The sequence below is a fragment of the Salvelinus namaycush genome, chromosome 24 (genome assembly GCF_016432855.1).
Source record: "Salvelinus namaycush isolate Seneca chromosome 24, SaNama_1.0, whole genome shotgun sequence".
In the NCBI taxonomy this organism is placed as follows: domain Eukaryota; kingdom Metazoa; phylum Chordata; class Actinopteri; order Salmoniformes; family Salmonidae; genus Salvelinus; species Salvelinus namaycush.
In genome coordinates this window covers 32376315-32396673 of record NC_052330.1, presented here as the reverse complement: position 1 = coordinate 32396673, position 20359 = coordinate 32376315, and the positions used below count along the sequence as shown (strand labels likewise).

At 46.0% G+C, this 20359-nt stretch overlaps 1 protein-coding gene across 1 annotated transcript in view; it reads left to right on the top strand.

Annotated features, from left to right (window-relative positions):
• Positions 1–20359, top strand: part of LOC120019396 (ryanodine receptor 3-like) — a 146764-nt gene that overhangs the window by 27966 nt on the left and 98439 nt on the right. The window contains exons 4-8 of the mRNA XM_038962685.1: positions 5958–6032; positions 7564–7642; positions 13580–13692; positions 17847–17946; positions 19195–19288. Of these exons, the coding sequence (XP_038818613.1) occupies positions 5958–6032; positions 7564–7642; positions 13580–13692; positions 17847–17946; positions 19195–19288 (461 nt within the window). The remainder of the gene's footprint in view (positions 1–5957; positions 6033–7563; positions 7643–13579; positions 13693–17846; positions 17947–19194; positions 19289–20359) is intronic.

Genomic DNA, 20359 nt, shown 5'->3' with positions numbered 1-20359 from the left:
CAATGATTGCAGAAGCTTCACACAATGATTGCAGAAGCTTCACACAGTGATTCCGGAAGCTTCACACAGTGATTCCGGAAGCTTCACACAGTGATTCCGGAAGCTTCACACAATGATTCCGGAAGCTTCACACAATGATTCTGGAATGAACATACAAAGCTGTAGAACAAAGCTATTTGGAATTTGGAAACCAACAGTGGGATCTATTCACTGGGATCTATTCACTGGGATCTAGTCTACAGTGGGATCTATTCACTGGGATCTATTCTACAGTGGGATCTATTCACTGGGATCTATTCTACAGTGGGATCTATTCACTGGGATCTATTCTACAGTGGGATCTATTCACTGGGATCTAGTCTACAGTGGGATCTATTCACTGGGATCTATTCTACAGTGGGATCTATTCACTGGGATCTATTCACTGGGATCTAGTCTACAGTGGGATCTATTCATTGTGATCTATTCTACAGTGGGATCTATTCACTGGTATCTATTATACAGTGGGATCTATTCACTGGGATTTATTTTACATTGGGATCTATTCACTTGGATCTATTCGACAGTGGGATCTTTTCACTGGGATCTAGTCTACAGTGGGATCTATTCACTGGGATCTAGTCTACAGTGGGATCTATTCACTGGGATCTATTCTACAGTGGGATCTATTCACTGTGATCTATTCTACAGTGGGATCTATTCACTGGGATCTATTCTACAGTGGGATCTATTCACTGGGATCTATTCTACAGTGGGATCTATTCACTGGGATCTAGTCTACAGTGGGATCTATTCACTGGGATCTATTCACTGGGATCTAGTCTACAGTGGGATCTATTCACTGTGATCTATTCTACAGTGGGATCTATTCACTGGGAACTAGTCACTGGGATATATTCTACAGTGGGATCTATTCACTGGGATCTATTCTACAGTGGGATCTATTCACTGGGATCTAGTCTACAGTGGGATCTATTCACTGGGATCTATTCCATGGGATCTAGTCTACAGTGTACACCTTGCTCTTGGTGGAACACTAGATACATTGTTTTGGTCGTTTCTCTTTCTCTTTGTCCATTTTCTCTATCTCGCGTTTCCCTTTTTTTTCGTGGGTTTAATTTTTTTCTTCCCTCCTATAAACATAAAATCTGTTTGATCAAATGGGCAGCAAGCAAACGGAATACAATCTCCCCAGCCATTACTCTGATAATTTGAACACTCCCTGCAGAAGCTCAGATAGAGCGGTATTAGAGTGGGGGGCGTTGCCCGTTGTCGTGCCACCAAGCCAAAGGCCACAGTTCACAGTGCTGATGTGTCGGCATGACAGGCTGTTGAAATACGGGCCGCTCCGCCCTTTCCCAGCTCTACCCCTCTACCCTTCTCTCGCTCTCTCTTTCTCTCTCTACCCTCTCTCTTTCTCTCTCTCTCTCTCTTTATACCCTCTCTCTCTCTCTCTCTCTCTTCGTCTCTCTCTCTTCCTCTCTCTCTATCTAACTCTCTCTCTCTCCGTATCTCCTCTCAACAACAGCTGGGATGAAGCAGGATACTCTTCCCTTCGTCCCTTTTTTTATTTTGATCAACAATCTGTTTTCTTTTTTTGTCCAGAGTTATTATACAACCACCCAGCTACAGTGTCGGTGGGATCTAGTTCACCAGCTGGTAGGCTTGGGGGCGTAGAGGACTGGGGGTTTGAACTCTGGGGGGCTGAGGGGTTTGGGGGCTTCATGGAGCAACTTGGGAATTCACTTGCTCCCAGCGGAACTGTAGACTGTACCACCAAATCACCAAACACAGATTGATTCTGAGACTTGTGGTGTGTATAGATGGTTGATTGATTGAGTCTGAGACTTGTGGTGTATATAGATGGTTGATTGATTGATTCTGAGACTTGTGGTGTATATAGATGGTTGATTGATTGATTCTGAGACTTGTGGTGTATATAGATGGTTGATTGATTCTGAGACTTGTGGTGTGTATAGATGTTTGATTGATTCTGAGACTTGTGGTGTGTATAGATGGTTGATTGATTGAGTCTGAGACTTGTGGTGTGTATAGATGGTTGATTGATTGAGTCTGAGACTTGTGGTGTGTATAGATGGTTGATTGATTGAGTCTGAGACTTGTGGTGTGTATAGATGGTTGATTGATTGAGTCTGAGACTTGTGGTGTGTATAGATGGTTGATTGATTGATTCTGAGACTTGTGGTGTGTATAGATGGTTGATTGATTGAGTCTGAGACTTGTGGTGTATATAGATGGTTGATTGATTGATTCTGAGACTTGTGGTGTATATAGATGGTTGATTGATTGATTCTGAGACTTGTGGTGTATATAGATGGTTGATTGATTCTGAGACTTGTGGTGTGTATAGATGTTTGATTGATTCTGAGACTTGTGGTGTGTATAGATGGTTGATTGATTGAGTCTGAGACTTGTGGTGTGTATAGATGGTTGATTGATTGAGTCTGAGACTTGTGGTGTGTATAGATGGTTGATTGATTGAGTCTGAGACTTGTGGTGTGTATAGATGGTTGATTGAATGAGTCTGAGACTTGTGGTGTGTATAGATGGTTGATTGATTGAGTCTGAGACTTGTGGTGTGTATAGATGGTTGATTGATTGAGTCTGAGACTTGTGGTGTGTATAGATGGTTGATTGATTGAGTCTGAGACTTGTGGTGTGTATAGATGGTTGATTGATTGAGTCTGAGACTTGTGGTGTGTATAGATGGTTGATTGATTGAGTCTGAGACTTGTGGTGTGTATAGATGGTTGATTGATTGAGTCTGAGACTTGTGGTGTGTATAGATGGTTGATTGATTGAGTCTGAGACTTGTGGTGTGTATAGATGGTTGATTGATTGATTCTGAGACTTGTGGTGTGTATAGATGGTTGATTGATTGATTCTGAGACTTGTGGTGTGTATAGATGGTTGATTGATTGATTCTGAGACTTGTGGTGTGTATAGATGGTTGATTGATTGAGTCTGAGACTTGTGGTGTGTATAGATGGTTGATTGATTGAGTCTGAGACTTGTGGTGTATATAGATGGTTGATTGATTGATTCTGAGACTTGTGGTGTATATAGATGGTTGATTGATTGATTCTGAGACTTGTGGTGTATATAGATGGTTGATTGATTCTGAGACTTGTGGTGTGTATAGATGTTTGATTGATTCTGAGACTTGTGGTGTGTATAGATGGTTGATTGATTGAGTCTGAGACTTGTGGTGTGTATAGATGGTTGATTGATTGAGTCTGAGACTTGTGGTGTGTATAGATGGTTGATTGATTGAGTCTGAGACTTGTGGTGTGTATAGATGGTTGATTGATTGAGTCTGAGACTTGTGGTGTGTATAGATGGTTGATTGATTGATTCTGAGACTTGTGGTGTGTATAGATGGTTGATTGATTGAGTCTGAGACTTGTGGTGTATATAGATGGTTGATTGATTGATTCTGAGACTTGTGGTGTATATAGATGGTTGATTGATTGATTCTGAGACTTGTGGTGTATATAGATGGTTGATTGATTCTGAGACTTGTGGTGTGTATAGATGTTTGATTGATTCTGAGACTTGTGGTGTGTATAGATGGTTGATTGATTGAGTCTGAGACTTGTGGTGTGTATAGATGGTTGATTGATTGAGTCTGAGACTTGTGGTGTGTATAGATGGTTGATTGATTGAGTCTGAGACTTGTGGTGTGTATAGATGGTTGATTGAATGAGTCTGAGACTTGTGGTGTGTATAGATGGTTGATTGATTGAGTCTGAGACTTGTGGTGTGTATAGATGGTTGATTGATTGAGTCTGAGACTTGTGGTGTGTATAGATGGTTGATTGATTGAGTCTGAGACTTGTGGTGTGTATAGATGGTTGATTGATTGAGTCTGAGACTTGTGGTGTGTATAGATGGTTGATTGATTGAGTCTGAGACTTGTGGTGTGTATAGATGGTTGATTGATTGAGTCTGAGACTTGTGGTGTGTATAGATGGTTGATTGATTGAGTCTGAGACTTGTGGTGTGTATAGATGGTTGATTGATTGATTCTGAGACTTGTGGTGTGTATAGATGGTTGATTGATTGATTCTGAGACTTGTGGTGTGTATAGATGGTTGATTGATTGATTCTGAGACTTGTGGTGTGTATAGATGGTTGATTGATTGAGTCTGAGACTTGTGGTGTGTATAGATGGTTGATTGATTGAGTCTGAGACTTGTGGTGTGTATAGATGGTTGATTGATTGAGTCTGAGACTTGTGGTGTGTATAGATGGTTGATTGATTGATTCTGAGACTTGTGGTGTGTATAGATGGTTGATTGATTGAGTCTGAGACTTGTGGTGTGTATAGATGGTTGATTGATTGATTCTGAGACTTGTGGTGTGTATAGATGGTTGATTGATTGAGTCTGAGACTTGTGGTGTGTATAGATGGTTGATTGATTGAGTCCTCCACCAGCAATGTGTAGCGGCACCCGTTATCTTCCTTTAAGTTCTCTTTCTTTATCCAAATAATTATTTCTCACTCCTTTATAGGGGATATAGATAGCAACACTGTAGAGAGTTTGTGGTTTATTGTGCTAATGTTACGTAATCTTGTTTTTTCTTCATGCCTCTAGAGGTTGTTGAGGAGGGTGAGTAATAATTCACGTCTGTTTTTAAATCTTTCTGTTTTCTTCAATTCATTGATATCAAAAAGAGACTTTGAGGACTTTGACTCTTTTGAGATCTTTCTTTTACATAAGATATCTTTCTCTTTACGGGTTTCACTTCACAACATTTCTTCGTCGACGGTACTGCGACCAAATGTTTCTCGTTTGTCAACTGAACGGGGGTCTAACACAGGCAGTCGAGTTGTACAGCATGACCTGGGTGGGATAACCTCTGACCTTTTGGGACTGTTTCATGTTGGTTGTGTTGTTGTTGTGTGTCATTTGATTGTTTGTCTGTCTGTCCTCTCGTGGGGGTACTAGTCAAGCATGGCCGTATCCCAGATGGCATCCTATGCCCTATATAGTGCACTACTTTTGACCAGGGCCCATAGGGCTCCCACAAGATTCCCACAGGATTGCCACAGGATTCCCACAAGATTCCCACATGATTCCCACAGGGCTCCATAGGGCTCCACAGGGCTCTCATAGGGCTCCATAGGGCTCTCATAGGGCTCTCATAGGGCTCTCATAGGGCTCCATAGGGCTCTCATAGGGCTCTCATAGGGCTCTCATAGGGCTCTCATAGGGCTCCATAGGGCTCCATAGGGCTCTAATAGGGCTCCCATAGGGCTCCCATAGGGCTCCAAAGGGCTCTCATAGGGCTCCATAGAGCTCTCACAGGGCTCTCATAGGGCTCCATAGGGATCCATAGGGCTCTCATAGGGCTCTCATAGGGCTCTCATAGGGCTCTCATAGGGCTCCATAGGGATCCATAGGGATCCATAGGGATCCATAGGGATCCATAGGGATCCATAGGGCTCCAAAGGGCTCTCATAGGGCTCCATAGAGCTCTCACAGGGCTCTCATAGGGCTCCATAGGGCTCCATAGGGTAGTAGTGCACTATATATTGAATAGAGTGCCATTTGGGACGCAGATTGTCCTCTGTCTCCAGACAATATTCTAAAGTGATGTCGTCCCCTCATGTCCTTTCCATCAGCTGCACTTAGAGACTGGAAAAAGCTCAAGTGAATTCTCAGTCTTGTCATTTTTATTTCCCATACTCCGGTCAGATCAGTGCAGATGAAGGAAAGGAGACGAAGGGAGGATTCTACATTAGACTATTGAGATGTAACACCCAGAATCTAACCTCCCTCCCTCCCTCCCTCCCTCCCTCCCTCCCTCCCTCCCTCCCTCCCTCCCTCCCTCCCTCCCTCCCTCCCTTCCTCTCCTCTCCTCTCCTCTCCTCTCCTCTCCTCTCCTCTCCTCTCCTCTCCTCTCCTCTCCTCTCCTCTCCTCCTTCCTAGGCGGCCCAGGGGGGTGGACACCGGACCCTGCTCTATGGTCACGCCATCCTCCTACGCCACTCCTTCAGCGGAATGGTGAGCTGACCCTCATATTTACAGTGGCCCGCATGGAACCCTGTTCCCTTTATAGGGCACTACTGTTGACCAGCCCCCTATGGAACCCTCTTCCCTTTATAGGGCACTACTGTTGACCAGCCCCCTATGGCCCCCTGTTCCCTTTATAGGGCACTACTGTTGACCTGGCCCCATAGGGCTCTTGTAAAAAGTTGTGTACTTTAATTAGGAATAGAGTGCCATGTGGGACATACGTTTTAACAACTACAAACATTTTACTGAGGAGCTCCAGTGACTGAGGAGCTTCAGTGACTGAGGAGCTTCAGTGACTGAGGGGCACCAGTGACTGAGGGGCACCAGTGACTGAGGGGCACCAGTGACTGAGGAGCACCAGTGACTGAGGAGCACCAGTGACTGAGGAGCTCCAGTGACTGAGGGGCTCCAGTGACTGAGGAGCACCAGTGACTGAGGAGCTCCAGTGACTGAGGGGCACCAGTGACTGAGGAGCTTCAGTGACTGAGGAGCTTCAGTGACTGAGGAGCTTCAGTGACTGAGGAGCTCCAGTGACTGAGGAGCTCCAGTGACTGAGGAGCTCCAGTGACTGAGGAGCTCCAGTGACTGAGGGGCACCAGTGACTGAGGGGCACCAGTGACTGAGGAGCTTCAGTGACTGAGGAGCTTCAGTGACTGAGGAGCTCCAGTGACTGAGGAGCTCCAGTGACTGAGGAGCTCCAGTGACTGAGGAGCTCCAGTGACTGAGGGGCACCAGTGACTGAGGGGCTCCAGTGACTGAGGGGCACCAGTGACTGAGGAGCTCCAGTGACTGAGGGGCACCAGTGACTGAGGAGCTCCAGTGACTGAGGAGCTTCAGTGACTGAGGTGCTCCAGTGACTGAGGTGCTCCAGTGACTGAGGAGCACCAGTGACTGAGGAGCTCCAGTGACTGAGGAGCACCAGTGACTGAGGAGCTCCAGTGACTGAGGAGCTCCAGTGACTGAGGAGCTCCAGTGACTGAGGAGCACCAGTGACTGAGGAGCACCAGTGACTGAGGAGCTCCAGTGACTGAGGAGCTCCAGTGACTGAGGAGCTCCAGTGACTGAGGAGCTCCAGTGACTGAGGGGCACCAGTGACTGAGGAGCTCCAGTGACTGAGGAGCTCCAGTGACTGAGGAGCTCCAGTGACTGAGGAGCACCAGTGACTGAGGAGCACCAGTGACTGAGGAGCTCCAGTGACTGAGGAGCAACCTCTGTGAAAGCTTTAGCAGTACCAGAGCTGTATTTTCAGTGAATAAGTGTTGAATGAAAAGGTCACCAGACCAGACTGTATTACCTAAACATTAGAATGCAGAAGCTCTAAAGATAGAACGCCCAATGGCTTGAGATTTGCACACAATTGGAAATAATTTAACAGTATATATTCTGAAATAATTTAACAGTATATATGTATACTGTAAATGCAAATGATAGAAATGAATCATAAAATATGTAAATACATTTTATCAATTGTTTTCCTTCCTATCTTCTCGCAATTTCATATTGTGTGGCTTCTCAACAGTACCTGACCTGCTTGAAGACATCAAGGTCGTTGACAGACAAACTGTCATTTGACGTGGGATTACAAGAAGATTCAATAGGTAAGATTTATATTACACACAGCCTTGCTCCCTGTAACTACATCTAATGGTGTTAGGTACCATTTATATTACACACAGCCTTGCTCCCTGTAACTACATCTAATGGTGTTAGATACCATTTATATTACACACAGCCTTGCTCCCTGAAACTACATCTAATGGTGTTAGATACCATTTATATTACACACAGCCTTGCTCCCTGTAACTACATCTAATGGTGTTAGATACCATTTATATTACACACAGCCTTGCTCCCTGTAACTACATCTAATGGTGTTAGGTACCATTTATATTACACACAGCCTTGCTCCCTGTAACTACATCTAATGGTGTTAGGTACCATTTATATTACACACAGCCTTGCTCCCTGTAACTACATCTAATGGTGTTAGATACCATTTATATTAAACACAGCCTTGCTCCCTGTAACTACATCTAATGGTGTTAGGTACCATTTATATTACACACAGCCTTGCTCCCTGTAACTACATCTAATGGTGTTAGATACCATTTATATTACACACAGCCTTGCTCCCTGTAACTACATCTAATGGTGTTAGGATACCATTTATATTTCACACAGCCTTGCTCCCTGTAACTACATCTAATGGTGTTAGGTACCATTTATATTACACACAGCCTTGCTCCCTGTAACTACATCTAATGGTGTTAGATACCATTTATATTAAACACAGCCTTGCTCCCTGTAACTACATCTAATGGTGTTAGGTACCATTTATATTACACACAGCCTTGCTCCCTGTAACTACATCTAATGGTGTTAGATACCATTTATATTACACACAGCCTTGCTCCCTGTAACTACATCTTGTAACGGGTGTCTAGTTCTTCCTCCTCCTCGGACGAGGAGAGGAGAGAAGGATCGGAGGACCAAAATGCAGCGGGTTGTGAATACATAATGAATTTATTGAAAGACGAAGACGAACACGAAAAGCACTTGGAAAATTACAAAATAACAAAACGACGTAGACAGACCTGAACATGGAACTTACATAAATGCACGAAGAACTCACGAACAGGAACGGACTACATCAAACGAACGAACAAACGAAACAGTCCCGTGTGGTGCACAGACACAGACACGGAAGACAATCACCCACAAACAAACAGTGTGAACAGCCAACCTATATATGGTTCTCAATCAGAGGAAAACGTAAAACACCTGTCCCTGATTGAGAACCATATAAGGCTAATTACAAACGACCTAAACATAGAAACACAAAACATAGAATGCCCACTCCAACTCACGCCCTGACCAACTAAACACATACAAAAATAACATAAAACAGGTCAGGAACGTGACAGAACCCCCCCCTCAAGGTGCGAACTCCGGACGCACCACCAAAAGTCTAGGGGAGGGTCTGGGTGGGCATCTGTCCACGGTGGCGGCTCAGGCTCTGGGCGTGGTTCCCATCCCACCATAATAAATCCCCGCTTCTTTATCCCCCTCACAATGACCACCCTCCAACTAACCCCACCTAAATTAAGGGGCATCACCAGGATAAGGAGCAGCACCGGAATGAGGGGCAACACCAGAATGAGGGGCAACACCAGAATGAGGGGCAACACCAGAATGAGGGGCAACACCAGAATGACTGGCGGATCCTGGCTGGCTGGCTCTGGCGGATCCTGGCTGGCTGGCTCTGGCGGATCCTGGCTGGATGATGGCTTAATGCTGGATGACGGCTCTGGCTTGTCATGGCTGGATGACGGCTCTGGCTGGTCATGGCTGGATGACGGCTCTGGCTGGTCATGGCTGGATGACGGCTCATGGCTGGATGACGGCTCATGGCTGGATGACGGCTCATGGCTGGATGACGGCTCTGGCTGGTCATGGCTGGATGACGGCTCTGGCTGGTCATGGCTAGATGACGGCTCTGGCTGGTCATGGCTCGCTGACGGCTCTGGCTGGTCATGGCTCGCTGACGGCTCTGGCTGGTCATGGCTCGCTGACGGCTCTGGCTGGTCATGGCTCGCTGACGGCTCTGGCTGGTCATGGCTCGCTGACGGCTCTGGCTGGTCATGGCTCGCTGACGGCTCTGGCTGATCCTGTCTGGCGGAAGGCTCTGGCTGATCCTGTCTGGCGGAAGGCTCTGGCTGATCCTGTCTGGCGGAAGGCTCTGGCTGATCCTGTCTGGCGGAAGGCTTTGGCGGCTCCTGTCTGGCGGAAGGCTCTGGCGGCTCCTGTCGGGCGGAAGGCTCTAGCGGCTCCTGTCTGGCGGAAGGCTCTAGCGGCTCCTGTCTGGCGGACGGCTCTGTAGGCTCATGGCAGACGGGCGGCTTTGCAGGCTCATGGCAGACGGGCGGCTTTGAAGGCTCAGTACCGACGGGCGGCTTTGAAGGCTCAATACAGACGGGCAGTTCATGCGGCGCTTGGCAGATGGACAGTTCAGACGGCGTTAGGCAGACGGACAGTTCAGGCGCCGTTGGGCAGACGGGCAGTTCAGGCGCCGCTGGGCAGACGGCAGACTCTGGCCGGCTGAGACGCACTGTAGGCCTGGTGCGTGGTACCGGAACTGGAGGTACCGGGCTAAGGACACGCACCTTCAGGCTAGTGCGGGGAACAACAACAGGGCACACTGGACTCTCAAGGCGTACTATAGGCCTGGTGCGTGGTACCGGGCTGAGGGCACGCACATCAGGGCGAGTACGGGGAGAAGGAACAGTGCGTACAGGGCTCTGGAGACGCCCTGGAAGCCTGGTGCGTGGTGCCGGAACTGGAGGTACCGGGCTAAGGACACGCACCTTCAGGCTAGTGCGGGGAACAACAACAGGGCACACTGGACTCGATGCGCACTATAGGCCTGGTGCGTGGTACCGGAACTGGAGGTACCGGGCTGAGGGCACGCACCTCAGGGCGAGTGCGGGGAGAAGGAACAGTGCGCACAGGGCTCTGGAGACGCACAGGAGGCTTGGTGCGTGGTGCCGGGACTGGAGGCACTGGGCTGGAGACACGCACCATAGGGCTAGTGCGTGGAGGAGGAACAGGGCTCTGGATACGCACTGGAAGCCTGGTGCGTGGTGCCGGGACTGGAGGCACTGGGCTGGAGACACGCACCATAGGGCTAGTGCGTGGAGGAGGAACAGGGCTCTGGATACGCACTGGAAGCCTGGTGCGTGGTGTAGGCACTGGTGGTACTGGGCTGGAGCGGGGAGGTAGCGCCGGAAATACCGGACCGTGCAGGCGTACTGGCTCCCTTGAGCACTGAGCCTGCCCAACCTTACCTGGTTGTATGCTCCCCGTAGCCCGACCAGTGCGGGGAGGTGGAATAACCCGCACTGGGCTATGTAGGCGAACCGGGGACACCATGCGTAAGGCTGGTGCCATGTATGCCGGCCCGAGGAGACGCACTGGTGGCCAGATGCGTTGGGCCGGCTTCATGACATCCGGCTCAATACTCAATCTAGCCCGGCAGATACGAGGAGCTGGTATGTACCGCACCGGGCTATGCACACGTACAGGAGACACCATGCGCTCTACTGCGTAACACGGTGTCTGCCCGTACTCTCGCTCTCCACGGTAAGTACAGGGAGTGGGCGCAGGTCTCCTACCTGACTTCGCCACCCTCCCTTTAAGCCTCCCCCCAAGAAATTTTTGGGTAGTACTCACGGGCTTCCAGCCTTGCTTCCGTGCTGCCTCCTCATATCGCCGCCTCTCTGCTTTCGCTGCCTCCAGCTCAGCTTTGGGACGGCGATATTCTCCTGGTTGAGCCCAGGGTCCTTTACCGTCCAATATTTCCTCCCATGTCCACGAGTCCTGGTTTCTCTGTTGAGCTCTCCCACGCCGCTTGGTCTTTGGTTGGTGGGTGATTCTGTAACGGGTGTCTAGTTCTTCCTCGGACGAGGAGAGGAGAGAAGGATCGGAGGACCAAAATGCAGCGGGTTGTGAATACATAATGAATTTATTGAAAGACGAAGACGAACACGAAAAACACTTGGAAAATTACAAAATAACAAAACGACGTAGACAGACCTGAACATGGAACTTACATAAATGCACGAAGAACTCACGAACAGGAACGGACTACATCAAACGAACGAACAAACGAAACAGTCCCGTGTGGTGCACAGACACAGACACGGAAGACAATCACCCACAAACAAACAGTGTGAACAGCCAACATATATATGGTTCTCAATCAGAGGAAAACGTAAAACACCTGTCCCTGATTGAGAACCATATAAGGCTAATTACAAACGACCTAAACATAGAAACACAAAACATAGAATGCCCACCCCAACTCACGCCCTGACCAACTAAACACATACAAAAATAACATAAAACAGGTCAGGAACGTGACACATCTAATGGTGTTAGATACCATTTATATTACACACGGCCTTGCTCCCTGTAACTACATCTAATGGTGTTAGGTACCATTTATATTACACACAGCCTTGCTCCCTGTAACTACATCTAATGGTGTTAGATACCATTTATATTAAACACAGCCTTGCTCCCTGTAACTACATCTAATGGTGTTAGGTACCATTTATATTACACACAGCCTTGCTCCCTGTAACTACATCTAATGGTGTTAGATACCATTTATATTAAACACAGCCTTGCTCCCTGTAACTACATCTATGGAATCCATAACCATGTTAGAAATTAAAAGGGAACAGTTTGGTTGATTATGTGAAAATGATTAGAATAATGTTGAGGACACAGCAGTTTACCTGACACAAGACTGAATCCAAACAGTGGCATTTGCCTGTGCTTAATCCCATTCCATTTCTTTTTTTATCCTGAAAAGCTCCCCAGTCCTTAAAGATTACAAACATACCCATAACATGATGCAGCCACCACCATGCGTGAACATATGGAGAGTGGTACTCAGTGATGTGTTGGATTTACCCCAAACATAACACCTTGTACTCAGGGAAGAAAATGAATTGCTTTGTCAACTTTTTTTGCTGTATTACTTTAGTGCCTTGTTGCAAAGAAGTATTTTATTGTGGAGTAATTACAATGTTGTTGATCCATCCTCTGTTTTCTCCTATCCCTGCCGTTAAACTCTGTTACTGTTTTAAAGTCACCATTGGTCCCATGGTGAAATCCATGAGCAGTTTCCTTCCTTTCCGGCAACTGAGTTAGGAAGGACGCCTGTATCTTTGTAGTGACTGGGTGTATTGATACACCATCCAAAGTATAATTAATAACTTCACCATGCTCAAAGGGTCCCTCCCTCAGCGGAGACCCTGAGCTCTGACGTCATGTATAGCATGTTACTGCACTGCCACTGCGTTCCAATTTAAGAGCTTATCAGTGTCCAAATCTGTGTATATGGGTGCGGGTGAAAAGATCTGAGATTTTCGAGCCGTATACGGGTGCGGGTGTAAAGATCTGCGATTTTGAAGGGCTACCTGTGACTCTACTAGACGTGCAGACTGGTTTCCATATTAATAGCTGACCTTGCTATTTATATGTGCTGTGGCCCCCATAATAGAGGCACTATATCAACGTGAGGACGTTACGAGCAGACAAAATGGCTGCCTTGAGTCTGTCTTTTGCCTGGCTTTGAAACTGGTGATCTTTGAATTTCGAAGACTTCAAAATGTACTGATCAACGATCCTGCAGCAAATAATGATATACTAACAACGCTGTATGTATAAGTGGACTATGGACCGCCAATTAAATGCAAGAAATGTACATGCCAGTGAAATATTTGAAGAAGTATGCATTTGTATTTCAATGGTAGACTTCTATATCTTTATATTTTTCTTATCCTTATGAAGTTACAATTCATTTGTTACCATAGTTAACATAGTCGTATTGTAATCTCAGATCCCGGGAACCACATTGTGAGTGCACTGGCTAGCAACTATGTTAACAGTCTGTCACTAGAGACTATGCTAGTCTGTCACAGGAGACTATGATAGTCTCATCCGAGGCCTGTCGTCTGTCTCTCCAGGAGAGGCATGTTGGTGGACCATCCACCCTGCGTCCAAGCAGAGGTCAGAGGGAGAGAAGGTCCGTATCGGAGACGACCTCATCCTGGTCAGCGTGTCCACAGAGAGGTACCTGGTGAGTATCTATCAATCAACTAGTAAACCAATCAATCAACCAATCAATCCGTCCACAGAGCGTTACCTGTGAGTCCCTAATTGAACACTATTTGCTGCTCATTGTCACCTTGTAGTAGGTGTGAAGTTAGGCGTGAAGGTCGGTGTGAAGGTAATTATATGGTTTTAAGTTCCTCTTAATACTCATAGCCTCACATATGGCCAGAGGCAGGGTAGCAACACATAAAGGGATAAAACAGCAATGAGAACCATATCGATCCTAAAAACTCTCATAAATACTGTCTAGTCTAGCTACCCGACTGTTTTTGTATTCAACCGTGTTTTATTGCTGCCTTCCCCAGACAACAAGTTGGCTAAAGCCTGAACAGATTGTCACGCTGGCAATATACTCTCACCTCCTTACAGACAATATCAACATGTTATTGCTCGTACTTTGGTTCAGACGGTTTGTTTTGAGTTAGACGAAGAACATTAAATCTGTTGTTCAGTTCACAGACTGTGGATCATTGCTCATTTCTCCATCTCCTATATTTTTTTCCTTTCAGTTTTTCACTTGTTGGTCTGTATTTCTGTTGGGTTGATTTATTTCCATGCCAAGGCGTTTTAATATCTGAATATCTGTAGCGCCGGGCCTACCTCCCTGTTAGAGACCACTGAGGAATGACTGAACGTCCAAGTGGGAGGGAAATTATGTGTGTTTTGGACGGATTATGTGCCTCACTGATCTCAATGCTGACTGATTGATTGAGCAGGCCAGGAGGAGACCCCAGGTCCTAGATCAGTTTGGGTTGTCTTGCCAGAGCAAGCTAAGAGACTAGGATTCAGCAGAGACAGCACAAACAGATCTGAGACCTGGCTAGGTAATGCAAGACAGCACAAACAGATCTGAGACCTGGCTAGGTAATGCAAGACAGCACAAACAGATCTGAGACCTGGCTAGGTAATGCAAGACAGCACAAACAGATCTGAGACCTGGTTAGGTAATGCAAGACAGCACAAACAGATCTGAGACCTGGCTAGGTAATGCAAGACAGCACAAACCGATCCGAGACCTGGCTAGGTAATGCAAGACAGCACAAACAGATCTGAGACCTGGCTAGGTAATGCAAGACAGCACAAACAGATCTGAGACCTGGCTAGGTAATGCAAGACAGCACAAACAGATCTGAGACCTGGCTAGGTAATGCAAGACAGCACAAACAGATCTGAGACCTGGTTAGGTAATGCAAGACAGCACAAACAGATCTGAGACCTGGCTAGGTAATGCAAGACAGCACAAACAGATCTGCTCACACAATCATCCACATCACATCAATCCACTTGAAATAGTCCTGTTAAAACAGTTCTCAAGTCTTGAACCCCCTCAGCCCAGGCCAACCAGTGGCATTTATCTGGCTGATGAGCTGACAACGATTCCCAAACCTTCCATAACAAAGCCATCAGTTACAGAGAGATGAACCGGGAGAAGAGCCCCCTAAGTAAGCTGGTCCTGGGGCTCTGTTTCGAAACACAAAGATAACCCACAGAGCCACAGGACAGCAACACAATTAGACCCAACCAAATCACGAGAAAAAAAATAGATAATTACTTGACACATTGGAAAGAATTAACAAAAAAACAGAGCAAAGTAGAATGCTATTTGGCCCTAAACAGAGAGTACACAGTGGCAGAATACCTGACCACTTTGACTGACCCAAACCTAAGGAAAGCTTTGACTATGTACAGACTCAGTGAGCATAGCCTTGCTATTGAGAAAGGCCGCCGTAGACAGACATGGCTCTCAAGAGAAGACAGGCTATGTGCACACTACCCACAAACAACATGAGGTGGAAACTGAGCTGCACTTCCTAACATCCTGCCAAATGTATGAACATATTAGAGACACATATTTCCCTCAGATTACACAGAGCCACAAAGAATTCGAAAATAATCACATTTTGATAAACTCCCATATCTGTGGGAGAAAATACCACAGTGTGCCATCACAGCAGCAAGATGTGGGACCTGTTGCCACAAGAAAAAGGCAACCTGTGAAGAACAAACACCATTGTAAATATAACCCATATTTATGATTATATATTTTCCCTTTTGTACTTTAACTATTTGCACATCGTTACAACACTGTATATAGACATAATATGACATTTAAAATGTCTCTATTATTTTGGAACTTGTGTGATTATTTACTGTTCACTTTTTATTGTTTATTTCACTTTTGTTTATCCATTTCACTTGCTTTGGCAATGTAAACATATGCTTCCCATGCCAATAAAGCCCCTTGAATTGAATTGAATTGAGAGAGTTAGAGAGAGAGAGAGTTATAGAGAGAGGGGGGGAGCAAGAGAGAGAGAGAGAGGGAGCGAGAGAGAGAGATAGAGAGAGAGAGATAGAGAGATGCAAAGCATGAAACAGAGAGAGCGGTAGAGTGTGCTGGAAGCATTTGGGGAGGAAATGTGTAATTATAACATAGCTACACTCAGCGGTGCATGAGTTTCAACTCTACCAAAGGAAAACATTCATCTGATTCATCACCCTACTGACAAAACAATCGATTGTTCCTCAACTATGGAATGAATATCACACAGGGGTTGTTTCATGAGTGATGAAGAACTATTGGTTTTTCTGATATCATTGATATGACCCATCCCAGTATACTCTCTTTTGTTCTGTGCAGAACTTCATTCTGAACATCTTTGAAGGTTGTGGTTAGAGCTGTTGTCCCAGAGCCTGTCTGTGTGAAGCTGTGTGTTGTGGATTAAACTGGTGTTGGCAGTCTCATTGTGATCAGTAGGCCATGGAATCCCTTTGAGCTCTACTATCTCTTCTCCCCAGCAAAGACTAGCCTGGCTTGAGATTTTAATCTAGAGCCACAGCTGATGGGGATCCTTAGAGAGGGCGAATGGTCTTTGTGGCAGTAATGCACTGTAAAGGCTTTAGACAGTGTCCAAACACTGTCAGGGTTGAGACAAAGTCATAAAATGCCAACTAGCTTTACAGGCCCAGTGGAGTCAAAAGAACATGATTTTCCTGTGTTTTATATACACTGAGTGCACAAAACATTAGGAACACCTGCTCTTTCCATGAAATGGACTGACCAAGTGAATCCAGGTGAAAGTTATGATCCCTTATTGATGTCACCTGTTATGTCCCCTTCAATCAGTGTAGATGAAGGGGAGAAGACAGGTTAAAATGGGCAGGACAAAATATTTAAATGCCTTTGAACGGGGAATGGTAGTAGGTGCCAGCCGCACCAGTTTGAGTGTGTCAAGAACTGTAACGCTGCTGGGTTTTTCACGCTCAACAGTTTCCCGTATGTATCAGTAATGGTCTACCACCTAAAAGACATCCAGCCAACTGGACACAACTGTGAGAAGTCAACATGGGCCATCATCCCTTTGGAACACTTTCAATACCTTGTAAAGTCCATGCCCCGACAAATTGAGGATGTTCTGAGGGCAAAAGGGGTTGCAACTCAATATTAGGAATGTGTTCCTAATGTTTTGTACAATCAGTGTATAGTTCCACACTATGAGGTTGACATAATACTGTGAAATGGTGAAAATGATGATAATGCCCTTTTAGTGTAAGAGCTGTTTAAAAGACCACCTGAAATGTCAGCCTGTTTTAGTGGGATGGATTTTTGGCCTGCGTGGTGACATCACCAGGTGGTAAATTAGTTAATAGACCAATAGGAAAGAGACTTCCAAACCTCTCTGCCAATAACAGCTAGTTTACAGTTTTCCCATCCCCACTCAGACCACTCCCAGGCAGTCTTAGCTAAATTCTTCCTTGAGAAATTGCTCTTTGCTAAGAAGCTATTCTATTTTTATTTTAATTGGAAACAATCACAGTAAGGTACTTAATTGTCACCCAGAAATTATTTGATATTGAGATAAAAATGGCTACATTGGAATTTTAAATCTCTCCTTTACCAGTCCCCATATCCCCCCTCTCGCTCTCTCTCTCTCTCACACACACACACACAGACACACACACACACACACACACACACACACACACACACACACACACACACACACACACACACACACACACACACACACACACACACACACACACACACACACACACACACACACACACACACACACACACACCACTGCTCCTAACCCCATGCTGTGTCCTCTCTTCCAGCACCTGTCCATCTCTAGTGGTAGTTTCCAGGTGGATGCCTCCTTTATGCAGACTCTGTGGAACGTCCAGCCTACCTGCTCGGGAAGCAACGTGGCTGTAGGCAAGTACACCACGACTCAATTATACAATTATCATTTCAGGTTAATCCTTCATTATGAACTAGGACATATTTTGTTGTTTCAGGAATGTGATGTACTTTACGCTGCTTTGTGACATACACCCCTTTGTTTTCCCTTGGGAAAACAACCCACACACCCCTGGGAAAACAACCCATACACCCCTGGGAAAACAACCCATACACCTCTGGGAAACCAACCCATACATCCTTGGGAAAACAACCCACACACCCCTGGGAAAACAACCCACACACCCCTGGGAAAACAACCCATACACCTCTGGGAAACCAACCCATACACCCTTGGGAAAACAACCCACACACCCCTGGGAAAACAACCCATACACCCCTGGGAAACCAACCCATACACCCCTGGGAAAACAACCCATACACCCCTGGGAAACCAACCCATACACCCCTGGGAAAACAACCCATACACCCCTGGGTTTTCCCTTGGGAAACCAACCCATACACCCCTGGGAAAACAACCCATACACCCCTGGGAAACCAACCCATACACCCCTGGGAAAACAACCCATACACCCCTGGGAAAACAACCCATACACCCCTGGGAAAACAACCCATACACCCCTGGGCAACCAACCCATACATCCCTGGGAAAACAACCCATACACCCCTGGGCAACCAACCCATACACCCCTGGGAAACCAATCCATACAGCCCTGGGAAACCAATCCATACAGCCCTGGGAAACCAACCCATACACCCCTGGGAAACCAACCCATACACCCCTGGGAAACCAACCCATACATCCCTGGGCAACCAACCCATACACCCCTGGGCAACCAACCCATACACCCCTGGGAAACCAACCCATACACCCCTGGGCAACCAATCCATACACCCCTGGGAAACCAACCCATACACCCCTGGGCAACCAATCCATACACCCCTGGGAAACCAACCCATACACCCCTGGGCAACCAATCCATACACCCCTGGGAAACCAACCCATACACCCCTGGGCAACCAATCCATACACCCCTGGGAAACCAACCCATACACCCCTGGGCAACCAACCCATACACCCCTGGGAAACCAACCCATACACCCCTGGGCAACCAATCCATACACCCCTGGGAAACCAGTGGGTGTAAGTCTATTAATAAGTCAGTCGATCATCAGATCATCACTGAGGCTAGTATGGTGTGAACATTTCACCATAACTTCAAAGATCCCTATTGACCTTAGAATCTTGTGTTTATCCAATAGGATTTCTGTGTGGTGGTCACGTGATGCATCTTTGTCACGGGCATGATGAGAGTCTGACTATACCTGGATCAGAGGCCAGCGAGATGGAGCAGAGGTACATACACTAGGCTTCCTGTCTGCCATTTTAACAGTATGTTAGAATATGTCCTGAAGACCAGAGGTAGGCTCTTAACCCTACTATTTAAGGGCAATTTTTACTGGCACTTACAGTTATGTTTTATGATTTAAGAGAGCTTTAAATGAACTGCCATGACATTTTATCACCATACTGTTGAATCGTTTAGAGAAATGAGATACATAGCCATCTCTGGTCCTCAATGAATCTTGATCATCATCCACCTTTTATTAACATCTCTGAATGTACATTGGTGTCCAGATTTCTCTCTTGAGGCTTGTGTCAAAATTAAGTGATGTGCTTTTTTGGTGAATATTTTAATTTAATTTTGTCTGTACATTTTATTAAAGTACAGACTAAGAGCTTCATAATGGAATATCATACATTATAAATTGGGTGATTAAAACCCTGAAGGCTGTGGTATATCAGACTGTATATCATAGGTATGACAAAATATGTATTTCTCTGCTCTAATTACGTTGGTAACCAGTTTATAATAGCTATAAGGCACCTCAGGGGTTTGTGGTATATGGCCAATATACCACGGCTAAGGGCTGTATCCAGGCCCTCTGTAGTCCGTTGTGCGTAAGAACAGCCCTTAGCCGTGATATATTGACCATAAACAGTACCACACCCCCTTTAAATGTAGTTGACAAGCAGGAGAAAATGCCCTTAGAAAGATTTTGAGATTTTCATACTTCCTAGAGAGCTCTCCTTTGTTTACGCCCATTCAGCATCCTTCACACCCTCTTAAGCCTTAGCCCCACCCACACATAACGCATGTGAGTCAGCATGGTATTGTCCTCCAGAAAGTTGTCTCTCTACTTAAACACAGCAAAATTCAGAGCAGCAATGTTTGTTGCGAACTGTAGCAACACTGTTGCAGTTGTCCCTAGCTATATCTTTCCAAAAATCCACAGTAGCAAAGATGATCTCTATACTGATCAAGGAAGAGCCCGTTCTGTTATTAACATAAGCCTGTGACATGACAGAGCCATGTGCTTTCTCCTTGGCTCAACTAGGCTGATAATTCTAAGTTTTTATTCATAT